Source organism: Myotis daubentonii, chromosome 1 (assembly GCF_963259705.1).
Source record: "Myotis daubentonii chromosome 1, mMyoDau2.1, whole genome shotgun sequence".
In the NCBI taxonomy this organism is placed as follows: domain Eukaryota; kingdom Metazoa; phylum Chordata; class Mammalia; order Chiroptera; family Vespertilionidae; genus Myotis; species Myotis daubentonii.
In genome coordinates this window covers 36,963,360-36,986,438 of record NC_081840.1, presented here as the reverse complement: position 1 = coordinate 36,986,438, position 23,079 = coordinate 36,963,360, and the positions used below count along the sequence as shown (strand labels likewise).

General features: G+C 39.0%; 1 protein-coding gene across 8 annotated transcripts in view; it reads left to right on the top strand.

Moving 5' to 3' along the window:
* The window catches only part of KTN1 (kinectin 1), a 568,362-nt gene that overhangs the window by 54,238 nt on the left and 491,045 nt on the right, over positions 1-23,079 (top strand). For all 8 annotated transcript variants that reach the window (XM_059695224.1, XM_059695231.1, XM_059695208.1 and 5 more), the window contains 13 exons: positions 252-286; positions 2,028-2,118; positions 2,804-2,872; positions 4,050-4,087; positions 4,732-4,822; positions 4,970-5,038; positions 6,347-6,384; positions 7,056-7,146; positions 7,226-7,294; positions 8,158-8,195; positions 12,747-12,837; positions 16,001-16,069; positions 17,125-17,162. In XM_059695224.1, the coding sequence (XP_059551207.1) occupies positions 252-286; positions 2,028-2,118; positions 2,804-2,872; positions 4,050-4,087; positions 4,732-4,822; positions 4,970-5,038; positions 6,347-6,384; positions 7,056-7,146; positions 7,226-7,294; positions 8,158-8,195; positions 12,747-12,837; positions 16,001-16,069; positions 17,125-17,162 (827 nt within the window). The remainder of the gene's footprint in view (positions 1-251; positions 287-2,027; positions 2,119-2,803; positions 2,873-4,049; positions 4,088-4,731; positions 4,823-4,969; positions 5,039-6,346; positions 6,385-7,055; positions 7,147-7,225; positions 7,295-8,157; positions 8,196-12,746; positions 12,838-16,000; positions 16,070-17,124; positions 17,163-23,079) is intronic.

The following is a 23,079-nucleotide window of genomic DNA, read 5'->3' as shown; positions in this document are numbered from 1 at the left end:
AATTATTCATAACATACTAACTCACTTTACTAGCCCATTTTATATTTCATGTTTTTCTGTCTTGTGTATCTGCTTCTCTTTTGTATTGTGTTTGTAAATTATTTAATTATTAGCAGTCTTCAAATATGGATCATCTTACTAAATTTTGAATGTAATTAAAACAATTTTTATAGAATCCTATTTCAGTGTTTAAACAAGTTTTATCTCATGCAAAGTTGGTGAATTAAACTCTTTGGTGATTTTTATTTTAGCCTAATAAAGATGTTGTGGAACAAATGGAAAAATGGTGAGTTGAAAATTTTCTTTAGATATTTTAATGACTCACTTCTACCAAATTTGAGATAACAATGATCTATACTTATAAAAGGGTAATATGCTAATTAGATCGGATAGACCAGTCGTCTTCCGGACATCCTTCCAGACAAAGCTGCAGTGGCTGCGAGGGCCGAGGAGGGCCGGCAGCAGCAGCAGGGTGATGGGGGTGTTGCCTTCCCCTGATCGGTCTGGTCGCCTTCTGCAGAGGGAGGCCAGACTGTGACTTAGGCCCCCCCACATCCCCTGAGGGCTCCCAGACTGTGAGAGGGGGCAGGCCAGGCTGAGGGGACCCCCCCCCCCCCCGTGCATGAATTTTCAAGCACTGGGCCTCTAGTTTTTATATATATATATATATATGGCTAAGTGTCCGTCTGACTGGTAGCTATGATGTGCACTGACCACCAGGGGCCAGACGCTCAATGAAGGAGCTGCCACGACCGCACTGGCCATTTAAAAATAAACGGCACCATGGACCTGGTGCCAACAAACCAACACTCGGTTTCTCCCAAGTGGGACCCAGGCCCTGCCACCACCCTGGAGGGACACCCTACCAAATTGCAGCCAATGCTGCCAAGACCCCGTGGCGCAAAATGTGGCCCACAGCCCAGCCGAGCCCAGCCCGGAAATGGTCACTGTTGATGCCGGGTAATGATGTCACGTAGGAATGCCTGGCTTCCTCTCCCTAGTGACTAGCCTCCTTGGAGTTTCTTCAGCCCAGGAACACGACTCGCTTTATAGCCAGGTGCAAACATTTTACACTGTAACCAAATGTCTGTGAAGCGTTTTCATGTGCCTCATCCCATTTGATCCTCAGAAGTCCTGGAGTAGGTTGATAGGAGATTTGGTAGAATCCTATTTTCTTTTCATTAGCTGGAACACGGAGATTTAGAAAGTTTAGAAACTTAACCTGACTGAAAAGAAGTAAGAAATGGTGGACCTTGAAAATGATTTCAGGTTTTCTCACTGTGCAGAATATAGTCAAACACTGCTGCAGTTAAAATATTTTACCCTTTGTTCTCCCTGTGTGATCTACAATAATAATCTGCTTTGTGTTGATAATTACTGCTGTGTTGCTGACAATTACCTGAAAGAGAAGTTGGGGTGCTTCACTGGGCTGGAAAAAGTTTAGCTAAATCAGAAAGCAGATCTAATTAAGCAAATTTATTCTGTATATATAAAAGGCTAAGTTGACTCGCGATACATATAAAGCTCTCGCTGGTGCCAGTCGCATGCGTGTGTTTTGATCTGTCATTGTTGATCGTGAATTTGGTTGACACTTGTATTATAGAGAAAGGGTGAAAAGTGCTATTAAAATATTTCTTCTAATTAATTTCCTTTCTATGTTCACTAATCCATGCACCGGGACACTAGTTAACTGTATTAATTAAGGTTCTCAAAATTCTTTTTGTATTTCACAGTGGAAGATAGTGGTATGCTATTGATTGATTTGGGATTACATTAGGTTTGTGGGTGCCATGCGTAGCAGTGATTTATTTGTTTAGGCTAGCATGTAAACATGCATTACTTGAATACATTTTACTTACTGGTAAAGAAGAAGTACCCTTAGACATTAATAAAAGAGTCTCAGAAACATTTCTAGAATTAAATTTTTATAAGGAACAATGGACATGAGTAATCCATGTAAAATACTTAGGAATGATAGCATTCATTTACCTTAAAAAATAGTTCATACATATGTATTATAATTTCAGCATTCAAGAAAAAGATGAGAAGTTGAAGACTGTGGAAGAATTACTTGAAACTGGACTTATTCAGGTGGCCACTAAAGAAGAGGAACTGAATGTAAAGCACTTTTAGATTTATTTTCCTTGTGGTTATACAGTTATCCACTGTAATTTGTGTAAGATTTTTCCCATAGCTTTTAAACTGCATATGAATTAACTACATTTTATTACATTTATGATTTTCTTTCATTAAATTTAAGATTTTATTAAAAATACAAAAATGCATGGTTGATTATAGCATTCACTGCCTTAATGAAGTAGATACTATTGTTATGGTTTGTAAAATATGCTTTCTCACCTCCACCTATGCTCAAATTATAACCAGCGGTAAAAGCAGACTTCATAAGTTCATGAAGTAGTATTGGAGGCCAGAGAAAGGAGAGACTGCAGTTCTGTTTTTTGATTATCTTAACGAACTCGAGTAGGATAAGTGGTGTTGCTGGAAGAAATAACTTAAAAGTTGTATTTGAGTTTAGGGTGACAGGTGGTATACTATGTGGTTGTGTGATTGTGTAAACATAAATAGAAATACTTGTGGGGATAATTGAATTAAAAATTGATTTGGCTAGCTCTAGAAGTTAACAGAATTGTAGACAGACATGTGAAAGAAGGGAGATTTCTGGGCCTTCCAGAGGAAAAAAAAAGCAGTTAAAGAAAAAATGAGAAGCTAGTTTATTTTGAAGCAAGCTATTTTTTCCCCCCGGAAAATAAAAGTATGTTCTGCTTATGTGTCTTTGAAAAAGGCAATAAGAACAGAAAACTCATCTTTGACAAAAGAAGTTCAAGACTTAAAGGCAAAGCAAAATGATCAGGTAAGGAATATAATAGATTCTACAACCATTTTTTTTTAAAACAATGGACAGGCCTGATACATTCAAATGGAGCCATTCTGTTATTTGTCTGTTCCTTCCTTCTCCAAAGTGGAATTTGTCAGTTGTAGTTTTTTGTGAATGATTAGTGACTTGATTATCAGTAATAGAGGCAGCAGTTTTATTGGATGCTGACTATATTCCAAGTATTAGGTAGAGTACTCTAGATAGGAGGTCATTGCTTTTTATGACAGGATAAAAGGGTTGAGTATACAAATAGAAAGTGAGACTCTAAATCAGTGATGGCGAACCTATGACACGCAGGTCAGAGGTGACACACGAACTCATTTTTTTGGTTGATTTTTCTTTGTTAAATGGCATTTAAATATATAAATTAAATATCAAAAATATACATCTTTGTTTTACTATGGTTGCAAATATCAAAAAATTTCTATATGTGACACGGCACCAGAGTTAAGTTAGGGTTTTTCAAAATGTTGACATGCCGAGCTCAAAAGGTTCGCTATCACTGCTCTAAATCATGGGGGGGGGGGGGGGGTACGGGGGGGAACCTTTTTTCTGACAAGGGCCATTTGGATATATATAACATCATTCGAGGGCCATACAAAATTATCAACGTAAAAATTAGCCTGTTATATTTGTTCAAACATTTAATTAACTCACCCCTAATGCCTTGGCAGAGCCAGACCAAATGATTTCTCGGGCTCTATCTGGCCCGCAGGCCGGATGTTCCCCACCCCTGCTCTAAATAATAGTAGAAGGGGTTACCTGATTTAGATAAAATTTTTTTTTAATTGCTTAAAGTATTACAAAGAGTATTACATATGTCTCCCCCCCTTTTTTTTCCCCCTGCTTAGGTAATTTTTTAAGTTGTATTTTCTCTTTAGTTGGTTAGAATTATTTAAATAATTTTAACATTTATGTGTTGATTTTTCTTTTGGACTATACTTAACCATAAGTAGCCTTAAAGCTGTTTACTTTCAAAGTGCTTTTCATTTACATAATTATGATGTTAAAAGCTAGTAAAAATTAATTCTTGGGTTTCCTTTTCCTATTTGGATTTTGGTGTAGTGGAAAATTTAAGGATAACATACTTTTCTATTTCTAATCCATTTGTATTTTGAGCAAATTACTAACTAGGATGCCTTCTTGTTTCCAGGTTTCTTTTGCATCTCTAGTTGAAGAACTTAAGAAAGTGTAAGTGGTGACATATTAAACTGGTCTTCTTCTTTTAGTCCATTTGTTTAGCGATGTATATTAGTTTAACTTTCACTCTAGAATTTTTCATTGATTGGATAAGCTGTGATTTCCCTGGTACAACGTGATGGTTAAAAAATGTATTTCCATAATTGTTTCCATTTATTTTCTTAACTTACAGCAATGCATTGTTAATTTTCTGTTTCTGTGGTAGGAACTATTAAAGAATAGGTTTTATTAGATGGGGAGATAAGTTCCTTGCTTGTCTCCTTTCTGAGATGTCTATAAAGTTTGATGTCACAATTGTGTATAAGTTCTATCACAGCTGTTGCAGCCTTAAGAGCCAATATTATGGAGAGGAACTTGATTCTCTCTGCTATTCTTCAGAGTACACCTCATATTCTCTGTGTACTTCTGAATCATGTCACTAGCTTCTCCTTATGTGCATAGGCTTCAGCAACTTGATAGTTACTGATTATTTCTCATTTAGAAAGAGCTTTAAGTATTATTTCCCCTTCTGTCTGATATGTTGCTATTTTACTTAAAACGGGAGAATTCATTTGGTGAGCTTATTCATGATTCGGTGCTGTTCTTAGTTGGTGATGGTTTCTATTCAAATTTAATACTCCATTTCTTTATCTAAGAATTCATGAAAAAGATGGAAAGATCAAGTCTGTGGAAGAGCTTCTGGAAGCTGAACTTCTCAAAGTTGCTAATAAGGAGAAAACTGTTCAGGTATTGGGAGTGAGAAAACTGTGCTTGTCTATTTGTTTATCAACTTTAGTGAATACCACATAATTTCATGTGTTTGTCTGTACATTGCATTTTATGTCAATTTCTGTGTTTCCATTGTCCAATCTTGTCTGTTTTGTCATTGTCAAGGATTTGAAACAGGAAATAGAGGCTCTAAAAGAAGAAATAGGAAATATCCAGCTTGAAAAGGCTCAACAGGTAAAAATCCCAGAGCCATAGCATGACAGATTTGTTAGTGTATGTGTATTTATACGCTTCTTGGTTTTCTTCTTGTTACTTGGAAAAAATCTTTTAGTCATGTGATGTAAGTATATTGGGTAATGTGCTTTTTGTTTTTTTGCCTGATTTGAGAAAGCATTCTTGATATTTAATCAATGAGTCTTTGAACTGTTAAAGATTCCTTTTTAGAAAGTTTTCTGTATTAATGTTTCATTTTAGTTTTCCAACTTAATACACGAAACACTTGGTAAACCTTTTTTAAATTTTTTTCTTAACTGAGTGGACTGTAATGTTTTGTTACAGAATACGTATTGCTCAACCTTTGCCTTTAGAACAGTGGTTCTCAACCTTCCTAAAGTCGTGACCCTTTAATACAGTTCCTCATGTTGTGGTGACCCCCAATTTCATTGCTACAAATTGAACATAATTAAAGCATAGTGATTAAACACAAAAACAATATGTAATTATATATGTGTTTTCCGATGGTCTCGGGCGACCCCTGTGAAAGGGTCGCTTGACTCCCAAAGGGGTCACGACCCACAGGTTGAGAACCGCTGCTTTAGAACAAAGTACAGGTTTCATATTTCAGAGATAAGAATGGTTACTGGAAATAGATGGGTTTTGTTGAATTTAATCCAATAAGGATTCATTGAAAAAATGGTGAGGCTGCATGGAAGAGATTCCAATAGATTGATTCAACAATATTTTTTGAGTTCCTCCTACTTGTCAGAGGAATATGTTAGTGATTGAAGATAATGTGTTGAAGGAAATGGGGTATGATGAAAGATAAAACTCCTCTAAATACAGATTGAGAGATCAGGAAAGTTTCCTCCTGTGGAATTGGTGTCTAAGCCAAGCTCTGAAGGGGCTATGGGGGATAAAAGGTGCTATAGAACTGTGTCTGATAAGAAAATGAGATTAAAGGACACTAGAATGCTACTGAATAGTTGGCCTTGAAGACTGGGAAAGAAGAGCTCTGATATGGTAGGGAGGTATGTGGACAGTTTAATGTTCTAATTTTCACAATTACAGAAGTATTACATTATTTAGAGTTAGTTATTCATAACTATATTCCTTGCCACCACCTGCCTGCCTACCTTACATTTTTAATTTGTTATTACTCATTGGAATCAAGAAATGACAAAATCAAAATGCATCTTATTTTGGCATGAATAATTCATTGAGGATTTTTGTAATTTAGAATGTATCTGTTTATCATAAAGCTTTAATAAGGTAAGTTGAAAGGATTATGAATGCTTTTTCTCTGCTTTTTTCTTTGTATTTCAGTTGTCTATCACTTCTCAAGTTCAGGAGCTTCAGAACTTGTAAGTACCATTTCTTTAATTTCCCTTTAATATTTCTTTTCAGCAAGTTAAATACAATTATAACAAAAATTGTAGCTTCTTTTTACTTGATTTTAAGTAATATTTTAGGTAATATCAAATTATACCTCAAAAGGTCTTAAGTTTTTATTAGAATTTAACCTATAGGTTTTTATTTATCTATCTATCTATTTATGTATGTATGTATTTATTTATTTATTTTTTAGGGGAGTGGGGATATAGTGGAAAGTTGTATTTTTTTTGATTTATAACCTGAATATGACCTTAAATTGAGATGATCCTCTTTGCCCATTTTCATAGCCAATGTGAAACTGGCTGTATGTTTCAAAACCAAACCAGTTGTAATAAGCCATCTAAATTTGCTGGTATTGACTTAAAGAGCATGATATGGAGTGGGACTACAACTATCCTAGTTTAGTCAATATCTGGATCTTCAGTGATAGATGGATTTGATTATCCTATGCTTTTTAATTTGATTTATTCATCCTATGTTTTTTAATATGATAGCTCCAAAATCTTGCATGTTTAACTTTTAATTTATTTAAATTAGCTTGGGCTATAAATATAAAATATATCTTTCCCAGCCTTCATTATTTTTGCTTTGTGTAGTCTTGTAACATTTCCATTGATAGTTCTTCTTAACTTACTGTCAGATTAAAAAGAAAGGAGGAACAGATGAATACCTTGAAGACTGTTTTAGAAGAGAAGGAGAAAGACCTAGCCAATAGCGGGAAATGGTTACAGGTGAGAAGATAAAGACAAAGAAAACAAACATCCTTTTTATACTTGAATATCAGTTCAATTCATACCTATTCTTTTTCAGGATCTTCAAGAAGAAAATGAATCTTTAAAAGCTCATGTTCAGGAGATAGCACAACATAACTTGAAAGAGGTATAGTATAAGCAGATAACCAGAATATTACATAAAAATGACTATATTAGAAAGGAAAGAAGGTAATCTGTTCTCTGAATTTCTTTGCTTAAATATTATTGTAAAACTCATAGACACAGACAACAACAGTATGGTTACCAGAGGGAAGGGGATCATAAAGGGTAAAAGGAGTTAAATATATGGTGACGGAAGAAGATTTGACTTTGGGTGGTGGGCACACAGTGCAATTACAGATGATATATCATAGAACTATACAATCAAAACCTCTGTAACCTTATTAATGAATGTCACCCCAATAAATTTAGTATTTAAAAAATTGGTAGGCTTTATAATATTACTGATTTGGAATCAGAATGTTATTTTTTTAATTCAGTATTGATTAATAAAGATGTGTTTTTAATCTTTAAACAAAAATTATTATTGTGCCACAGTTTTGTTGTTGATAAAATAAGTTAACTTTTAACCCTGTCAAGTATGTTACCGTTTGATTTATCAACCTAAGCCTAAAAGGAATTTCTATCCTTAAATTTTCAGGTGAACTCTTAAGCTCATCCTTAAGTGTCTGTGTTGAATTGATTTATTAATCTCTAATCTTTTAAAGAAATGAATATTACAAATTACATTATAACTTTGTAATTTTTAACAAATTATTCTGTAAACTTAAAATTACTTTAAAAATCTGTTAATTAAAAAAATAAAAGCAAAACCTAAGGGGAAAATTTAAAATTCATTCTGTCTTTTAAATTTACCACATATAATTATGTTTTTATTTTATTGGTTAGGTATTTTACATATATATATATATATGTTATAGTGCCTGATCTTTTTGATGTTAGAATTGAAAATGTGAATCTGTTTCTTAGGCATGTTCTGCCTCACGGCATGAAGAACTTGAGACTGTGTAAGTATATTTTTAGCTAACATTCAAAGAGAAAGTTCTCATTATTTTTCAGAATGTGCTTGAATATTATAATGAGTTTCTTTTAAATCATTAACTTGCTGGTTAGATAGGAATTGTAGTCCAGAGGCAAATAAGCAAAGTCTCTGTTTGGTATAATGAAACATGGGCCTTTTAGAAGAGGGAACTCTTGTACACTGCTGGTGGGAATGCAGATTGGTGCAGCCACTATGGAAAATAGTACGAAGGTTCCCCATAACATTAAAAATGGATCTGCTATTTCACCCAGCGATTCCACTTCTGGAAATATACCCCTATATTCATAGCAGCATTATTTACAATGGCTAGGATCTGGAAGTAGCTCAAGTGCCCATCAGTATATGAGTGGATAAAAAAGCTGTGGCACATTTACATCAGGGAATACTATATGGCTGTGAAGAAGAAGAAGGATTTCTCACCCTTTAAGACAGCAGCATGGAGGGACCTGGAGAGTATTATGCTAAGTGAAATAAGCCAGTTTGAGAAAGACAAATATCACGATCTCACTCTTATGTGGAATCTAATGAACAAAATAAATTGATGAACAAAATAGGTTTAGAGCAGTGATAGTGAACCTATGACACGTGTCAGAGGTGACACGCAAACTCATTTTTTTGATTGATTTTTCTTTGTTAAATGGCATTTAAATATATAAAATAAATGTCAGAAATATGAATCTTTATTTTACTATGGTTGCAAATATCAAAAAATTTCTATATGTGACACGGCACCAGAGTTAAGTTAGGGTTTTTCAAAATGCTGACACACCAAGCTCAAAAGGTTCGCCATTACTGGTCTAGAGGTATGGATGCAAGGAACAAAATAACAGACCTTGGGGGGTAGGGGTGGAAGTGGAGGGAGGGGGAAGGGATAGGAAGAGGTTACCAAAGAACATCTATATAATAAAAACCTAATATGTTGAGTGTCCGGTCGTCCGTTCAACCAATCAAAGTGTAATATGCTAATGTATGCTAAGGCTGCTCGCTATGACATGCACTGACCACCTGGGGACAGATGCTCCAACCGGTAGGTTAGCTTGCTGCTGGGGTCCAGCCAGTTGAGACTGAGCAATAGGGGCCAGACATACCTTGGAGCCCTCCCGTGGTCTCTCCCCGGCCCTGATTGTGCACTGGTGGGGGTCCCTTGGCCTGGCCTGTGCCCTCTTGCAATCTGGGACCGCTCGGGGATGTTGGAGAGCCAGTTTCGTCTGATCCAGCAGGCCAGGCCAAGGGACCCCACTGGTGCATGAATTCGTGCACCGGGCCTCTAGTATATGCATAACCCATGAACATGCATAACGGCATGGGAAAGCCTCGGGGGGGTGGGGGCGGTGGTTGGGTAGAGGGGGCAAAAAAGGAGAAAGTGGGAGTCATCTGTAATACTACCAACAATAAAATAAAATTAAAGACAAATAAATAAATGAATAAATAAAAAACAAATAAATATGGCCCTTTAAGTATTTTCAGACACCTGGAGACTTTATCCTTCCCCAGCCCTTCAGACTCATTTTCTGAAATACTCTCTCTGCTTAGTATTGACTGGGGTTAAGCTTGTTGTTGCAATTCTTGTAAAGAGAGGTAGGAATTATTTCAAATTAAGATTATTTAAGTATTTGAAAGAATAATGTTTTAATTAACCAGATTATAATTTTAATCATAACTTGATAATAAATATTGACTCTTTCTATAAAAATGACTTGCTTATTGGGGAAAATGGTGTCTGTTGTCATCAGTATGCTGTGCAGAATAGAAAAAATATTGAATCTGTTTCTTATAAAAATTTTTATCCTATAAAGTCTGTTTTCTTAAACTAAATCAGTTTACAGTGGTGAGAAAGGTACCTGGACTTTTATCTTTTTGGTCCCCTATAGCTGTGGTCGGCAAACTGCGGCTCACAAGCCACATGCAACTCTTTGGCCCCTTGTTGTGGCTCTTCCACAAAATACCACGTGGACGTGCACGTACAGTGCGATTGAAACTTTGTGGCCCATGCGCAGAAGTTGGTTTTTGGCCTGGGCGAGTCTATTTTAAAGAAGTACTGTTGATATTTGGCTCTGTTGACTAATGAGTTTGCTGACCACTGCCCTATAGAATTCCATTTAAGAGGTTTTGCTTTGATGTGATGTCATCAGCCTTTATTGATGTTTAAGAAGTGGCCTAATAATCTGTGTCTTTAAAAGTAAGATATTGAGGATATTTATTAGGTCACTAGAGGCCCAGTGCACAAAATCCGTGCACTGGTGTGGGGGGGTGTGTCCCTCAGCCTGGCCTGCGCCCTCTTGCAGTCTGGGAGCCCTTGGGGGATGTGCAACTGCCGGCTTAGGCTCACTCCCCATTGGACATCCTTAGCGTTGCTGTGGAGGTGGGAGAGGCTCCTGCCCCTGCGCTCGCCAGCTGCGAGGGCTTCTGGCTGAGCAGTGCTCCCCCTGTGGGAGCACACTGACCACCAAGGGGCAGCTCCTGCATTGAGTCTCTGCCCCCTGGTGGTCAGTGCGTGTCATAGCAACCAGTCGTTCTGCCATTTGGTCGATTTTCATATTAGCCACTTATTATATAGGATTGTCCTCAGGAAGACAAAGGAGATGTCTCTATTCCTGGCATTAGGATTGCTCATTTGTAGTACATAAAATATTGAGATTAAAGTAGAGACTTCCAATATTCTCCCCTCCCCCATACCTCTTAATATTTATATCTTATATTAGTGTGGTACATTTGTTACAGTTGAACTGATATTGTTATATTGTTATTAGCTAAAGTTCATAGTTTCCATTAGGTTTCATTCTTTGTATGTATGGGTTTTGAGGAATGTATAACAACATGTATCCATCATTACAGTATCATAAAAAATAGCCCTAACTGGTTTGGTTCAGTGGATAGAGCGTCAGCCTGCGGACTGAAAGGCCCCAGGTTTGATTCTGGTCAATAGCATGTACCTTGGTAGGAGGTGTGCAGGAAGCAGCTGATCAATGTTTCTCTCTCATCGATGTTTCTAACTCTCTATCCCTCTCTCTTCCTCTCTGTAAATAATCAATAAAATATATTTTTAAAAAAATAGTTTTGCCTTCCTAAAAATCTCCTGTGCTCCACCTATATCTCCCTCCCTCCCCACCACTCATCCCCCAATCCTTGGCAACCACTGATCTTTTTACTGTCTCCATAATTTTGCTTTTTAAAATGTCATATAATTAAGTATATAGTATGTAGCCTTTTCAGATTGGCTTCTTTCACTTAATACTACGTATTTAATATTTGCCATTCTTTTCAGTTTTTAATCTCACTCTTTGAGTATTTTCTTTGCCATTTTTAAAATAGACCTATAAACATGTTGAAATTCTAGATTAAGGTGGGAGAAAAATAACTTTAAACTCAGCAAATATTTGAGAGCCTATTATGTGCCCTTGGTACTGGGAATACTGAAATGGCTAAAATGGCTAATGGTGTTAAACATTATGCTGGGGAGATCTGTATTTAGGATGACAAAGACAGTTGGAATTCACTTGGACTATATATAGTAATGTTACTGACAGCCCCCTTGAGTTATAGGGTGGGGCCTCTCCCCTCTTTGGCTCTTGTTAATCTTGCAAGAAAGATCTGAAGAACAATTGCAGACAGCAGATTTGAAACAAAGCACGTGAATTTATTAAGTATATACTTGGCATAAAGCATAAGTAGGCAACTCAGCTAGTCTGATCATACGCCTGGTCGGGGTTCAGGGGTTTTATACCCTTTCCCCTATAGGTTCCTAAGTTCTGCTGGATATCTTCAGTAGCAAACTAGGTTTCAAAGTCTTCTTCTGCATTGTTGTAGCTTATTTCAGAATGTTTGAGATAACTCCCTCTCCCCTCTTTCCTGTCCTAATATCCCCCAAATGATATTTGTCCTTGAGTTTAGCTGGCACAAATTGCATTAATTGGGTCTTTGTTCTCTGTTTTTACAACCCAGTGTGATTTAAGCTATGTATTCTCTTGTTAGGGAGGAGAAGTATAAACCATTTGCTCTCAAGTTTCCTTGGTTGGGAAGATAAGGTCTTGCCATTCACAAGCTGGCTACAAGCTGCCCAAACTCTTGGCCTTGTTTAATTTTCTTGTCTCAGTTTCCCCATTCCACTTGTCCAGGAATTTTCCTAGTTTCTTACTATCCTGCCATAGTGAGACATCTCTGTGTTGGATTAGGGAGAGCCAGATAAAATTATATGTAGCATGTCTTCAGTACAAAGGGTTGGGAATTTTAGGGTCAACTAATTATGGCTTTTCTTTTAGATTTTTCTCCTAGAGAAAGCCATACTTGCTTAAGAACTGTTAAATATGAAATAAACTGTGTTAGGAAGTACTTGACTTTGAGTTGAATAATTCTGGAAATAATTATCTTTTAAAAAAATTTATAAGTTGGTGTAATATGGGAAGAAAGCTGATAGGCATTGTTTCTGCTATCTTTTTTTATCTTACAGATGGTATTGGAGTCTGCTTATCCTTTTTTATGTGTATAACTAAATATAAGGTGTTTGTAAAAATTCTAGGTTGAAAGAAAAGGAAAATGAAATGAAGAGAGTGGAAAGTATGCTAAAAGAGAGGGAGAGTGATCTTTCTAGCAAAACAAAGCTGCTACAGGTGAATGTTTAATTATTGTATGAATTATTTATATGTTTTTAATACAATTTTAACTACTACAGAAGAAAACAGAATACAGAATGACTCTTCCTCCCACACAGCTACTGGGTATCATTCCTCAAAGATGACTTTATTCGTTTGTCTATCTTTTGAGAACATGCCATGCATATGTATGTATACTTAACTGTCTTCCATATTTAACCATACATACTTTTGTATTTACTCACCATCCCCATTTAATAATGTTTTTGTGATCTTTTCACATAAGCACTTTTCTGTCTTTTAATTTTCAATGTCTTCATGGTATCCTATATAATAAAAGAGAAACATGTAAATTGACCATCCCTTCGCTATGCTCAGCAGCCAATCAGGGTAAATATGCAAATTAACCCAACAAAGATGGTGGGTTAATTTGCATACACAGCCATCAGGAGGAGAGCAGAAGTGAGAGAGCTGGCAGCTTTGGGGGGGATGTGGCTCCCTTGGTCGCTGGGCAGAGAGCAGAGCAGAAGAGTCAGAGGCTTGGGGGACCATGGCTCCCTCGGTTGCTTGCAGCGCAGGGAGCACCAGGAATTCTGGGAATATAGTAGTTCTGATGGCAACCCCAGGACCGGAAGCGGAAGCCCAGAGTGCAGGGAGCACCAGGAATGCTGGGAATCGTAGTTCTGGTGGCATATGGATCTCCTAGACCAGCTGTGGGCAAACCGGATCCGGCCCATTCGGCTGTTCTATCCGGCCCGCAGAGCTGAAAGAGCGGAGGGTTCTCTTGCTCTCCCCTCCGCTCCTTCACCAGCAGCAGTGTTAACATGTATTAGTTCACACAAACACTCCATCCATACTTTTGTTCCGGCCCTCCAGTCCAGTTTAAGAACCCATTGTGGCCCTCGAGTCAAAAAGTTGCCCACCCGTCCTAGACATTAGAGCAGTGGTTCTCAATCTGTGGGTCGTGACCGCTTTGGCGGTTGAATGACCCTTTCACAGGGGTCGCCTAAGACCATCCTGCATATCAGATATTTACATTACGATTCATAACAGTAGCAATATTACAGTTACGAAGTAGCAACGAAAATAATTTTATGGTTGGGTCGCTACATGAGGAACTGTATTTAAAGGCCCAGAAGGTTGAGAACCACTGCACTAGAGCAAAGTGAGCCTGGAGCAAGTTACTGTTACAGTGGGGGATGGAAGGAAAGCAAAGATGAGAGACATAAGTAAAATCAGAGTGTCTAGGAAACATTAAAGGGAAGATATCCTAAAACTTCCAGGAAATCTCCACCAATGAAGCAAAGAAAAAAACAAGCCTCTATTATTCTGTGAGCAACAAACGAAACTGGGTTGGGTGTCTCAGACAATTCATTCATATGATTGCAAAGACAGACAGAAACTCCCTGATTGGAGAGGGCTCCCCTGAGGGCTCCCAGATTGGAGAGGGTGCAGGTTGGGCTGAGGGGCCTCCCCCACTCTTCCCCCCCCCCCCCCAGTGCACTGGGCCCCTAATTTTACTATATAATTGTATCATCCTAGTTTATGGATACCTAGATCATTTACAGTTTCTTGTTACAGCAGTTCTACAGTGAATATCCTTGTTACAGCAATTCAACAGTGAATATTCTTGCACGCACATTTTTAGTACTTTTGTTAGTATATCTGTACCTAAAATTTCTAGAAGTGAAATTTGGGATCAAAGGATTATGCAGAGTTGTTTTTCTCCTTTTTGAAAGTGATAGTTAAAATAGAAAATCAGTGTATCCTCACCTTCATGTAGTTAATATTGAAAGTACTTACAAAACATTCATTTGAAGTGATAGCAAATTTTAGATTCCTGCATTGTCTCTGACTACTATTGTTCACATTTCATGCTCCAATGGTTGGTCTTGTCAGTTTCCTTCTTCCAAGTAGATTAATTTTAAATTTGTTTAATAATACTAAATCATCCTTCCTAAAGTATTTTTACTCATCTACTTTTCTACCCACTGAGGGCCGTTTTCTTTTCATCCTCTCCAACAGTGACAAAGATGAAGACATTTGGTATGGTCCTTGGTAGATGGTCAGATTGTTTTAATTTGCATTTGATTGTGAGAGAAGTTAAGCACTCTTCCTTTGTATATGAATTGGCCTTTAATTTTTCCCACATTTTTTCTCCAGGTTAACTTTTTCTTACTAACTTATCCCTTTCAACATATAAGGGAAATTAGTCTTGTCATATGTGAGGTGGTTTATTCTAAGTTTTTCTTTTGTGTTTTTTCCTCTCTTTTGGAAATTTAAAACTTTTATGTACTCTAGTATAAGTAATTTTTTTAGTTTTAAATCTTGGGATGAAAGGTATCTCATATTATGATCATAAAAATATGTTTACATGTTTCTTTTTTTTTTTTTAAATATATTTTATTGATTTTTTACAGAGAGGAAGGGAGAGAGATAGAGAGCTAGAAACATCGATGAGAGAGAAACATCGATCAGCTGCCTCCTGCACATCTCCCACCGGGGATGTGCCCGCAACCCAGGTACATGCCCTTGACCGGAATCGAACCTGGGACCTTTCAGTCCGCAGGCCGACGCTCTATCCACTGAGCCAAACCGGTCTCGGCTACATGTTTCTTTTAATACATTTATGATTATATTTTTTGTTGAGATGTTTTATTCATATGTACTCTCTTTGAGTAAGTTATGAGAATAACATTTCAACTTAAAAAAAAGAAGGCTAGCCACATTATTAAATAATCCATGATGATTATTTTAGTGTAGTAGTTCTGCCCCTCGGGACATTTAGCAATATATGGAGACATTTTTGTTTGCCACAGCTGGTGGAGGCCTGTACCTAGTGGATGGGGACCATGGATAAAGCTAAGTATCCTACAGTATATGGGACAGCCCCTCATGACAAAATAACAGCTAGCCAAAATATCATTAGAATTTGTCCTATTGGTTTAAAATGTTACCCTATACTAAATTCTTATAGGTATTTGGCTCTGTTTCTGGATCCTATTTTCTTCATTGAGACATACTCACTTTTAGACTAGTACAAAATAATATAATTATTCTCATTTTATAATTAGGACTTATCATGCCCTTTAAAATTATTACTATTTTAGAATTTTCCTGGTTTCAAAATAAAAATCAAACTCTCTGTCCAGGTATTAATGTTTAATTTTTGTTTAAATAGGAGGTACAAGATGAGAACAATTTGTTTAAATCCCAAATTGAACAGCTGAAGCAACAGAACTACCAACAGGTAGGTACTGTGAGATGGCTTGCCATTTATTTATGTGGTGAAAAATTATATAACCCATGATGGTCTGGATAAATAAAATTCTTAGCATTTTGCCTTTTCATTGAGAATAAAGTATGTGTTGTTTTTATTTATAAGTGTCTTATCAAATTTCCTGAAAAAACAAAGCAGTTTGTTCTGCCATATCCAAGATAAAATCTATAATTTATAAAGTACAGTGTATACATAAATAATGTGTATTCCAGATCTGTTATGTATCGCTGTGTGTATTTTCACATCTTCTAGAATACCTTTTTTAGCAACTCAGTTTAAAATCCTATGAGGTCACTTTTAACATGTGTGTACACCCTACTACCTCTTAACCCCAAATGAAATGTCAATAATTGGAGAGAAACTAAGAAATGTGTAATATTATGGTAAGTAATAGTTTACCACTATTTAAATAACTTTTTCGAGATATAATTCTGCTTGGTTAAAATTTTAAAAAGATGTTAACAAAATATTCTTTAATTTATGAATGTATATGGATAAACTAGGAAGTTTTTTCAGGGGCAAAACAATTAGTTCCTGCTGACAAGAAGCTTATAGTAGTTTAATTTGAGATATTGGAATTATCAAGGAATAAATATCATATGTGAAGGGCTATACACCTTTACATATTATGTAAAATTAACTTTTTGGTACATTCAAGTTAACTCTTACTAATTTTTATTTTGACTTCATTTATGGTATTTTTTTGACTTTGGGAACTTAGTGTCGTCATATAGGAAATACACAGTATGAAAATTTAAAGGTATTAGCTCAGTGCTTTGCACCTAGTAGGAAATTGATAAATTGTTAAATGAAGAGTTTAAACATGTAGTGACAATGAAGATTCTATTTAGGGCTTAGTACATTTTACAAATTTGTGTATGTTTTTACTAAAATTACTTGGTGACATATAGAATGTATGACATGTTTACCTTTGGTGTTGTTTAAATTGATGTCTGGAAAGAGTTAATTTTTTAAAATCTTCTGGAAAGCTGTGTTTTGAAATAACATTTAACTCTTTTTAATAGGCATCTTCTTTTCCCCCGCATGAAGAACTATTAAAAGTGTAAGTAATAATTTTGATTCTTAATTTGGGAAGTGGTAACTTTTTATGTGTTAAATAGTTCTAAAACAAGCAATTTACTGTCATTGCAAATGGTCACCAAATTTTTACAGTTCTTTTTGGATTATTTGAACTGCAGATCAGTAGAGTTTAGCTGTGCCTTTGGCTAATAAGGTAATGTACCTTTTCATAGTATTTGGATTTCTTTGAACATTTTGATGAGGGAAATTTTTATTTATTTTTTTTAGTCATTCCGAAAAAATCCAATAAAATAAACTATACTTTGAAGGCTTTACTTATTTAACTTAAATTTTGTCACTTACTCTATCACTGTGGAATTGAATGATGAAAATTTGGTTTAGCTTATGCATTAAAAACAAACAAACCCTTATAATCTGTATGGTTGCTCTCTTGTAAAGAGACTTTTTAAAACTGAAACAATTTTTTTTAATTCTTGACCTGTACAGTAGGGCCTTGACTTACAAGTGTCCTAACTAATGAGTTTTTTGAGATACCAGCTGTCTCTCAGCCGATTTTTTTGCATTGAGTTGATAGAGTAATTTGAGTTAATGAGCTCCTTAACGAGCTCGGTCTGGGAACGAATTAAACTCGTAAGTCAAGGCCCCACTGTACTTTTCTCTTTTCGGATAAGTTGGTATATTTCAAAACATTTAATGTCAAACACAGTAGTAATTAGGTGATATAAGTAATCTAAATAAATATAAATCTATAAATATATGTATATACATACATACATATATATATATTTTCTTTTAAACAATTCTTTAAAAACAAAATTAGCTCTTGGCTTGAGGACTATACAAAAACAGACTGTGGGGTCACACCCAGAGCTCTAGTTTGCCAAATCCTTATATAGAGCTTTATTTTTAGGGAAGAGCTATTTATAATTTAAATTTCTACTCAAGCTGCTGTCCACTATAACAGAATTGAATTGTGAGTCTTTGCCATTGCTTTCCACTAACTCTTTAGATGGAACACCTACCTTACATTAACTGCATACTTTTATTGTGGGTTAGCCACTTTAAGAAACTCACAACTGATTTTATTATCTTCTAGAAAAAAGTAATATTTAAGAGAGTGCTTCTACATCAGTTTCATTCTTCTGAAAATACACTGAGTGGCCAGATTATTATGACCACCTGACGTTTGTAGGCAAATTAGCTATAATTTCACGCTGAAGTTGCTAGAGGGCCAGACCTTTATAAATAGGGAAGCAGGTTGTTTACCACGACAGTAGAAGTGATTTTTTTCTGAAGATATGAGTAAACAACGCGATTTAACAGCCTTTGAATGTGGGATATATATTATTATGAGTGGCCAGATTATTATGACCAACTGACGTTTGTGGGCAAATTAGCTGTACACTGCATCGAATGGGATATGGAAGCCGAAGGTCTGTTTGAACACCTTTGCTGTCTGCAGTTACCAAGATAAAACGTCTCCAATTCGCACAGGAGCACAAGGATTGAACAGTTGAGCATTGGAAAAAAGTCATGTGGTCCGATGAATCACGTTTCCAGTTGCATAATGCAGATGGCAGAGTGAGAATTTGGCAGAAACAGCATGAAAGCATGCACCCCACATGCATGAGTACAACCCTTCAGGTTGGTGGGGGCAGTGTTATGGTTTGGGGCATGTTTTCCTGGCATGATTTGGGCCCTTTAATTCGTGTGGAACAACGTCTGAATAGCACAACATACCTAAGTATCATTGCTGATCAAGTTCATCCTATCATGTTGATGGCATATCCCAATGGAGATGGCTTCTTCCAATAAGACAATGTGCTATGCCACGGTGCTCGTATTGTGCAGGAGTGGTTTCAAGAATACGAGGGAGACTTTAGCTTGCTTAGGTGGCCCCCACAATCACCAGTTCTCAATCCAATTGAGCATCTGTGGGACGAAGTTAAAAGAACCATCAGGCAGCTGGTTCTACAACCATCAAATCTCACAGAACTGAACAGTGCTATTCATCAGGCATGGTGTCAGATTCTTCGCATCACCTCTCAACATCTTGTGGAGTCAATGTGAAGAAGAATCGCCACAGTATTAAAGGCAAAAGGTGGCCCAACGAAGTACTGATGGGGTGGTCATAATAATGTGGCCACTCAGAGTGTGTGTGTGTGTGTGTGTGTGTGTGTGTGTGTGTGTGTATACACATATATATCCATCCCGCATTCAAAGGCTGTTAAGTTGCGTTGTTTACCCATATCTTCAGAAAAAAATCACTTCTACTGTCGTGGTAAACAACCTGCTTCCCTATTTATAATGGTCTGGCCCTCTAGCAACTTAAGCGTGAAATTATAGCTAATTTGCCTACAAATGTCAGGTGGTCATAATAATCTGGCCACTCAGTGTATAGGTAAATCATCTATTTTGCAGACCTCAATTTAACGGACTCTGGATTTAAGGGATAAAAATTTCTGGTCCATATGTCATATATGAAAATTAACACCCTGTTAATTTTAAAATGTTTTTAACCAAGATTTGCTTATAATTAAATTAACAGGTATTATTTTGGTTATTAATTCACTGTTATTTTTAACAAATTGTAGCAAATAGGTCATGTGTTGGAGAAAACACTATAGTAATTTCACCAACATAAATAAACATTACATTTCTACAACTATAGTCTACATATTTAAATCCAAAAGTCACCACTAATTAACAATGTTCAGCAAATGATTAGCACATGATCGCACCTCATGGCTAGCGGGAATAGATTCTGTTGTCCCGTGGCGAGACTTTCTGTAGCAGTTTTAACCCTGCAGCTGATGTTCTGACTTGTGCTAAGGCACACTCTAGCCCTGTACATTTGTTTACATGTGGTGACTGGTGAATTCATGCACTTACTAGACCTATCTATCTATATCTATACTAATAAAAGGGTAATATACTAATTAGGCCTGATGTCTTCCGGACGACCTTCCGGACGTCCTTCCAGATGTCCTTCCGGACAAAGCCATGGTGGTGGGGCTGAGGCAGAGGCGGCTAGGGGCGATGAGGCCGGCAGGGAAGAGCAGTTAGGGGGATCAGCCAGAAGGCAGGTGAGCGGTTAGGAGCCAGCGGTCCCTGGTTGCAAGAGGGATGTCCAACTGACCAGGAGTCGGACATCCCCTGCGGGGTCCCGGATTGGAGAGGGTGCAGGCCAGGCTAAGGAACAGCCCCCCGCCCTCATGCATGAATTTTGTGCACTGGGCCTCTAGTATCATATATAATAAAAGAGAAACATGCAAATTAACCGTCCCTTTGCTATGCTCAAGCCACAACCAATAGCCAATCAGGAGTGAGTATGCAAATTAACCCACCTAAGTTGGTGGTGGCCACAGAGCTGGAGCGAGCAGGAGGCTTGGGTTGCCCCCGGTGATGGAGGAAGCCAAGCTTCCCACCTGCCCTGACTGGACCTGAGCTCCACTCAAGGCTACAAAGTTTCAATTATAGAAGATAAATAAATCCAAGGAAAAAAAAGAAAGAAAAAAGAGAGTGGGAGCTTGGTTTGCTGGGGGGCATGGCCAGTTGGAAAACGGCCATCAGCCCCTCACCCAGGCTGGCCAGGCACCCCAGCGGGACTCCCCTACCCTGAAGGGGCTGTGGGCAGCCTGAAAATGACCCTCAGCCCGTCACCCAGGCTGGCCACACCCCAGTTTAGTGAGGGTCCCTGCTGGGGGGCTTGGCCAGCCTGCAAACAGCCATCAGCCCCTCACCCAGGCTGGCCAGGCACCCCAGTGAGTACTCCCACCCTGAAGGGGGTGTGGCCAGCCTGAAAACAGCCCTCAGCCCCTCACCCAGGTTGGCCAGGCACCCCAGCAGGACCCCCACCCTGATCTGGGACACCCTTCAGGGCAAACCAGCTGGCCCCCACCTGTGTACCAGGCCTCTATCCTATATAATAAAAGGGTAATATGCAAATTGACCCTAACAGCAAAATGACTGGGAATGACTGGTCACTATGACACACTGACCACCAGGGGCCAGACGCTCAGTGCAGGAACTGCCTCCTGGTGGTCAGTGCGTTCCCACAGGGGGAGCTCTGCTCAGCCACAAGCCAGGCTGATGGCTGCCAGCACAGCGGTGGTGGTAGGAGCCTCTCCTGCCTCCTCAGCAGTGCTAGGGATGCCCGACTGCAGCTTAGACCTGCTTCCCTCTGGTAAGTGGACATCCCCCGAGGGCTCCCGGGCTGGCAGAGGTATGTCTGACTGCCAGCTTAGGCCCTATCCCCCGGGGAGCGGGCCTAAGTCAGGAGGTGGACATCCCCTGGGGAGTCCCAGACTGCAAGAGGGCACAGGCCGGGCTGAGGGACCTCCTCGAGTGTACAAATTTTTGTGCACTGGGCCTCTAGTATATATATAAATGGTTAAGTGACCGACCATCCATCCGACTGACCTACTGACCAGCTGGTACATATGACGAGCACTGGCAATCAACACTAATAAAAGAGAAAAATGGTAATTGGCGTACGATGATACCCTTTTCATTGGCTAATCAGGGCTATATGCAAATTAACTGCCAAGATTGGCAGTTAACTGCCAACTAAGATTGGCAGTTAACTGTCAACAAGATGGCGGTTAATTTGCATATGTAGGCACAATGCAGGGAGGCGAAAGGGAAAGCAGGAAGAAGCCCCCTGCCACTGACAGTGATCGGAAACCCAGGGGGGAGCTAAGAGCTGGGGGGCAGGGCAAAGGTGGCCCTGGGGCCGCCTGTGCCCTGCCCCCCAGCCATGATCGGAGAATCAGGTGCCTTTTCCGCCCTGGCCAGTGATAGCAGGAAGTAGGGGTGGAGCCAGCGATGGGAGCTGGGCACGGTCGAAGCTGGCAGTCCCAGGAGCTAGGGGTCCCTTGCCTGGGCCTAAAGCGAAGCCCACGATTGCGGGGCCACTGCAGCTGTGGGTCCCCGCTGCCCGGGCCGGATGCCTAGGCCAGAGGCGTCAGGCCTGGGCAAGGGGCCGATCCTGTGATTGGAGGGTGATGGGGGTCAACGCCTGAGGGCTCCCAGTATGTGAGAGGGGGCAGGCTGGGCTGAGGGACACTCCCCCCCCCACACACACCCAGTGCACGAATTTCGTGCACCGGGCCCCTAGTCTATATATATATAAAAGTCTAAGCGACTGTTAGGACTGAACGACTGGTCAACCAGTCGCTATGACGCACACTGACCACCAGGGGGCAGACACTCAAAGCAGGAGCTTCCCCCAACCTCCCACAGCCAACCTCCCACGGCCCCTCCCCCTGACTGGCCAACTTCCTGCAGTCCCTCACACTGGCTGGCCAACCTCCTGGGGTCCTTCCCCCTGGCTGGCCGGCCCCTCAATAGGCCTCAATTGCCAGCCAGGCCGAGGGACCCCACCCGTGCACGAATTCATGCGCTTAGACCAGCCGTGGGCAAACTACGGCCCGCGGGCCAGGTCCGGCCCATTCGGCTGTTTTATCCGGCCCGCGGAGCCGAAAGAGCGGAGGGTTCTCTTGCTCTCCCCTTCGCTCCTTCACCAGCAGCAGTGTTAACATGTATTAGTTCACACAAACACTCCATCCATGCTTTTGTTCCGGCCCTCCAGTCCAGTTTAAGAACCCATTGTGGCCCTCGAGTCAAAAAGTTTGCCCACCCCTGGCCTAGACACTATTTTAACAGTAAACATTGACTTGTACTTGTGCGATACATGTAAAGCTCTTGCTGACACCAATCGCACGTGTATTTTTCGATCTGTCATTGTCAATTGTGAATTTGGTGGTGGTGGTTGACATTTAATGTGAACCATATCGCGATTTATTCATCGATTGACTGACCAACCGACACATATGCGCACTGGCAATTTAAAAATAAACGTTGACTCGTGCATGTGCAATACTTAAGCTCTCCCTGGCGTCAATTGCACGTGTTTTAATTTTATACTATATTATATA